Here is a 6,272-nt window from a genome sequence, read left to right as displayed (position 1 = left end):
CCACAGCTGGGGGCCTCTGCTACGGCCAGGAGTGCTCAGCAGTGGAAGATGCCCAGCTAAAGCTGCTCGGGCCGCGCGGCAGCATGAGGTCCAGGGCGAGGTCGCGCTGCTCGTCCTCAGAGAACACTGGCCGGTAGCCCAGCAGCTGCAGTGCGCCCGCACACAGCTCCTGCACGCGGCGGATCTTGGCAAAGGGCAGCGTGTGGCGCCAGGCCTGCGAGACGTTGAGTGCGTCCCTGGACGTAGTCTTGAAGGCCTCACGGCGGGCGCCTGGCCCGACCCCGTGGGTGATGTTGTGGATCCAGGCCTCGAGCTGCGGCGTGAGGCTCAGGCCTGCGAAGGCGTAGAGCGCGCGGATCTCGGGCAGAGGCGCCCGTGCCAGGTCCTCAAAGCGCACCAGGCGGTAGCGGCCGCGCAGGGAGGGCGGTGGCTTGCGCATGGCGGCCTCGGCGATGCGCACGTGGCTGCGGCACACCTCGCGCACCACACGCAGGTCCGGGTCGGCCTCCACCCACTTGCCGTTGGTGCCCAACACGATGCCGTTGTCACGGGCCAGTGCCTTGGCCGTCTGCTCGCGCGAGCGCAGCACAGCCCGTGGGTCACGCACCAGGTGCACGATGCGCAGGTTGAGCGCCGGGTCGCTGAGCAGCGGGTAGAGCACCTGCAGGTTGAAGAAGCGCACCTCCTTGAGCACCACGTGGCTGTAGGAGCGGCAGGCCTCCTGGGCCAGGCCGAAGGGCCGTCGCGCGCACAGCGGCTTGCACACTGCCTCGCTGCTGATGGCGCCGCGCGGGAAGGCGCTGCAGGCGGGCGGCGAGCACAGCGCGCGGCTTTCTGCCCACTGGAAGAGGTCCGACAGGTTGCGCCGCCACGGCAGGTAGGCGTCGAACACGTCCATGTCGCACAGGAAGACGGAGCGCACCAGATCGCGCACCGCCATGTGTAGCGCCACCGCGCTGCCCTGCGACAAAGCGGCCCACACGTGCCACGCAGGCTCCATCAGGTAGAAGACATTGGGGTGCTGGCTGAAGAGCTGGCCCACGAAGGACGAGCCCGAGCGCCACGAGGACAGCACCAGCACGTGCACCCTCTCCTCGCCACCCACCGGGGACGGCGGCCTGGGCCGGGAGACTAGGAAGAGCAGGAGGCCAGTCTGCGCCAGCAGGAGCGCGGTCACCGCGGTGCTGGAGATGCGCCGCAGCCACATGCCGCCGGCCGGGGGCCTGCGGAGGGAGAGTGCAGCCGTCAGGGACCGCGACCCGCTCACCCATCCCACACCCCAACTCCTGTCTGGTGCTGCCAGGGAGCAGCCCCGGGACTTGACCACCCCACCTGTGGAGGCCTCTCAAGGCCACGGCCATCTCAGTTGGGCGCCCTTCCGGGAATGTGACTTTAAGACATGAGCCATGATCCAGCCTTTGCAGAGCTAAAGGCCAGTTGCACAATACTATGGGGCAGTGTTTTTTCCCTTTTCTCTCTTTCTCTCCCCACGCCCCCTTTTCTTTCTATCCAGAGGGGGAAATATATTTAAAACAGAATTCCTGCTTTTCACTTAAAATTCCTTTTAGGGGAAAAGTTGTAGGTAGTTTAGCTAAATAACTTGATGGGTGATTTGGCAGAACCCTCCCTGGCTCCGCCACTTCCTAGCCTATGATCTTGGACCAAACGCTTCATCTCTCTGTAACTCAGTTTACCCATCTGTAAAAAGGGGATTAATTCTGGTTCTGGAGTATTGGGATGAGCATGGAGGGGTGGGGCATTTCTCATAACTGAAAACTTGCACTTTCTACGTAGTGTGCTTCTGCATTGTTTGACTTTTTAAACAAGCAGATACAACTTTTGTTATTAAAAATAAACATAGACAAAGAACAGCAACTGTTGCTCTCACCCATGGAGAGTGAAGTGCTGCAGGATTCCCAAGGGAGGATATCCTTCTGGATTCGTGTAATTTTGCAGAAGAAACCAGTTAAGGGAGAGGTAGGATGGAGACAGAGAAAGGGAGAGATGAGGGCAGAGTCAGACCCCTTTCCATGCTGAGGTTACTCACTGCTGTCCAGGGCTGCTGAGAGAGCTGCCCACCTCGGTCACAGATCCATGGGAGATGCCTGGAGGTTTTTCAGGGCCTGGGAAAGCAGGAGGGAAGCTGGGTCAGAGTCCCACAGGAGGAGATGGCCCTGCACACTGGGAGGGCTCTGCCTTCCCAGACTGACAGAAAGTTCCCCACGGGTGGGAGTGTAGCTGTCCTGCCCCTGGCTGGAGCTGGGCCCAGACCAGCAGGCAGCTGGATACATCTTTCCAGATGGGAGTGAAATAACCGTCTCTCCTGCTGGGTTTGAGTTCCTCTGATGCCCAGAAGCTGTGAACCCTGGGGCAAATGACTTAACTACTCCAAGACTCCATATCTTCCTCTGTAAAATGGGGATGATAACATTTGACCTTAGGGTTCTTGTGAGAGATGCTGCTACAAAGACATACGAGGAAAGGGCTTGGTAAAGTGCCATACACGCCCCATGTTACTGTTGTAGCGTTCAGCTGTGTCTGGGGAGGAGGAACCATGGGAAGTCTCCACCCAGATAAGACCCCTGAGGTCACCTACGCTTGGAATCCCAGCTTCTCCCAGGCCCCCTGTAGCCCCCAACCACCCCTGAGTCCTTCAGTGGAACTTAAGAATGTCACCCCCCCGGGGGGGAGGGATAAATTGGGAGATTGGGATTGACGTATACACACCATATATAAAGTAGATAACTAGGGCTTCCCTGGTGGCGCAGTGGTTGAGAGTCCGCCTGCCAATGCAGGGGACACGGGTTCGTGCCCTGGTCTGGGAAGATTCCACATGCCGCGGAGCGGCTGGGCCTGTGAGCCATGGCCGCTGAGCCTGCGAGTCTGGAGCCTGTGCTCCGCAACGGGAGAGACCACAACAGTGAGAGGCCCACGTACCGCAAAAAAAAAAAAAAAAAAGTAGATAACTAACAAGGACCTACTGTATAGCACAGGGAACTCTCTACTCAATATTCTGTAGTGACCTATATGGAAATCGAATCTAAAAAAGAGTGGATATATGCATACGTATAACTGATTCACTTTGCTGTACAGCAGAAACTAACACAACATTGTAAATCAACTATACTCCAATAAAAATTAATTTAAAAAGAAAGTGTGGAACGGAACTGAGTTATTTGTAGTGAGGTGGAAGGACCTAGAGACTGTCATACAGAGTGAAGTAAGTCAAAAAGAGAAAAACAAATACCATATGCTAACACATATATATGGAATCTAAAAAAAAGAAAATGGTCAGAAGAACCTAGGGGCAGGACAGGAATAAAGACGCAGACGAGAGAATGGACTTGAGGACACGGGGAGGGGGAAGGTAAGCTGGGATGAAGTGAGAGAGTGGCATGGACATATATACACTACCAAACGTAAAATAGATAGCTAGTGGGAAGCAGCCGCATAGCACAGGGAATCAGCTAGGTGGTTTGTGACCACCTAGAGGGGTGGGATAGGGAGGGTGGGAGGGAGACGCAAGAGGGAAGAGATATGGGGATATATGTATATGTATAACTGATTCACTTTGTTATAAAGCAGAAACTGACACGCCATTGTAAAGCAATTATACTCTAATAAAGATGTTAAAATAAATAAAAATTAAAAAAAGTGTCCCACAGAGTGTCCTACAGAGTGAAAGGAACACTGAGCCCAGCTCCCACACCCCGAGGCCCCCGAGTTTTCTCTTCTTTGCATTGCTGCTCCTGCAATGATCTCAAGGATGAGCCAATTTGGAAGGGAAGGACCTGGAAGTTTCTTTCCTCTTTCCTTTTGCTCCCCACCAAGCCCCCTTCACTGTCCACCTCACCACTGAGGGAAGCTGGCATCTAAACCGTGAGCAGAGCCCATATCTACCTCTTCCCTTTATCAGGAGGCTGCAGGATCGGGTGGAGGATGCCCAACAGCTCTGTCACCTGCTGAGTCCAGAACTGCCTCCTGGATACCTCGCCCACTCCTGGATCACATTGAAGACGAGGACAGCAGCCACCCACCTGCTCTGCACACGTCACCTCCTCTCCTCGAGGGTGTGCTTCCTGAGAACAGGGTGCAGGAGAGGGAGGAAACTCGAACACATATTTGCTGACATAAATTACCTCAAGTGCTAGGTGATTTAACTCAACGGCCCCTGAGGTGGGCATTATGATCTCAGTTTTTTAGATGAAGGGCCCAAGGCTTGGAGAGACAGCAGGGAAGCTGGGACCCCAACCCAGGACTTCTAAGTTCCTGGCACTTTCTGTCATAGACTGCTGGCCTCTCCCATCCCTGGGAGATCCCTGCAGAACACAGGATCCTGATTCCTGGGCCCAAACACAGCTGCCCAAGCCAGCCCTGCCCTCCCCTGGGTAAGGAGGATCTTGATCCCAGGCCAAGGTGCTTGTTACATGCACTCCAGGGATGCCAGGGGTCTTCTTAAGTGACTCACACAATACGGGAACTGTTATCTGATCCTGTGATTGGAACTCAAGAGCTAGAAAAGGGATGGAAACATCCTACCCACGCAGAGTGTCCAGAGAAGTCCAGGTCTCAGCTGGGAGTTTTCTGAGAATGTGCCTTATATTCAGCGCACCCACCAACTGCCCCAGGGTTCAAGTTACAAAGAACATGTCAGGCAGGCACTGTGATGGGTACTTCCTCTTCATGACTGAATTTTATTCTCCCCAAATCCCTAAGGAGGTAGAAACTATCCCTGTCTGTTTTAGTTGAGGTAGTGGGGCTCAGAGACATGAATATACAGCTGGTAATGGGCAGGGCAGGGGTTTAAATCCAAGTGCCAGACCCCCTCTCCTAAGCCTTTGCTCAATGAAGTCCCCTATCCTGGAAGGGCCATCTGCCTCTGATATGAATTCTTTTCTTTTTAATTTTTTGTGGGTCTATATTATTTATATGTCTAATTTTTGGAAAAGGTGATACAAAGAGGCGGCATAAAATTTGAAAGGTACAGGCGAGGGAGTCGTGGGGTCAGGTTTTATTTGTCAAAATTAGAAAAGGGGCCCCATCCACCGGCAGACACAGCCCCACATCAGAGAGCAAAGGGCCATTCAGTCAACAGGAAGTGATGTTCTCTGTCCCCTTTGCCTCCCCCCAAGCCCACCTCAGAGGCAGTCCTGTCTCCAATTTCCGCAAAGTCTTTGACGGTGATGATGATGTTTAAATTAATTATATATTTCAAGGGAGACGGGTAGGAGTAAAGTGCAAGAGGCCACTGAAGGAATATAAAATTCCTCTTCCTACCCTGATAACCAGGACCACCTTACAGAGTTGTCTTTCTCAAGTCACTGAAGATTTTTTGTCATAAAGCATTTTTAAAATTCACTTTTGTCAAAATAATACACAGAGCTTGAATAAGCATTAGGTATCCCTGGAAGTTTATACAAGACAGTGACCATATTAGCTTCCCCTGGGAGGGGAGTGAAATAGCTGGGAAAAGATATTTCACAATAAATCCCCTTTTTTTTTTTTTTCAGCCAGCCGCTTGGCATGCAGTTAGTTCCCCAACCCGGGATCGAACCCATGCCCCTTGCAGTGGAAGCGTGGGGTCTTAACCACTGGACCGCCAGGGAAGTCCCCACATTTGATCATTTGATCGTGCCATTCTCCTACTCAGCAACCTTCAGCTATCCAACTTCACTTCCCATTATTCCCAGCCAGCATCTTATATTTCAGATAATCTGGAATCACTACTGTTCCTCCAGCAAGCTCCATGCTCTCCTACCCCTCCACCGTGAGTACCCAGCCCTGAGTCCCACCAGAAGTCATCTCAGCATCTCTGAAGACACCTCATCCCTGCCTCTCTCCAGGCACACACCGTTCTGCCCTGTGTGACACTTTGCCTCTCCTTCTTGCCTGTGAGCAACTTGAGGGTTGGGATGGTGGGTTTTTGCAAGGGAGCATCTGTTCTCAGGTACCTAGTGTGGGCTCGGTACTGCACAGGTGCATTGGACAGGGCTGTCCGTGTTCATTCAGAACCTATTTCCCCTTCTTTTGGTAACAGCCTCTAGGTTTTTCTTTGAGGAACCACCCCTCACCCACATAAAGCACGTGTGGTTTGGGTAGGGCTGACCCACCACCCCCTGGTTCTTAGGGAGTCCTGTGTCTCAAGCCTGGTTCATCTGTATATTCCACACACTATCTCCCTGCCACAGCGACTGGCTTAGGAACGGACATCAGCCCCAAGTCTAATCCCAGGATTTTTGCAGATCTGAAGGGAAGAGGGAAATTGCCTGGGT

At 53.2% G+C, this 6,272-nt stretch overlaps 1 protein-coding gene across 1 annotated transcript; it reads right to left on the bottom strand.

Annotated features, from left to right (window-relative positions):
• On the bottom strand, window positions 1-4,453 carry LOC114888894 (carbohydrate sulfotransferase 6). Its single transcript, XM_029211537.1, has 3 exons — window positions 4,428-4,453; window positions 2,048-2,123; window positions 1-1,223 (listed from the first exon to the last, which is right to left on the bottom strand). Exon 3 carries the CDS (start codon window positions 1,205-1,207, stop codon window positions 20-22), a length of 1,188 nt encoding a protein of 395 aa, XP_029067370.1. The 5' UTR covers window positions 1,208-1,223; window positions 2,048-2,123; window positions 4,428-4,453; the 3' UTR covers window positions 1-19.
• Window positions 4,454-6,272: the final 1,819 nt, after the last annotated feature.

This window comes from Monodon monoceros, unplaced genomic scaffold, assembly GCF_005190385.1.
Source record: "Monodon monoceros isolate NGI ecotype Baffin Bay Population unplaced genomic scaffold, NGI_Narwhal_1 Super_Scaffold_10, whole genome shotgun sequence".
Lineage (NCBI taxonomy): Eukaryota > Metazoa > Chordata > Mammalia > Artiodactyla > Monodontidae > Monodon > Monodon monoceros.
Note: the sequence above shows the minus strand (reverse complement) of the source record. Positions and strands in the feature narration are given on the sequence as shown.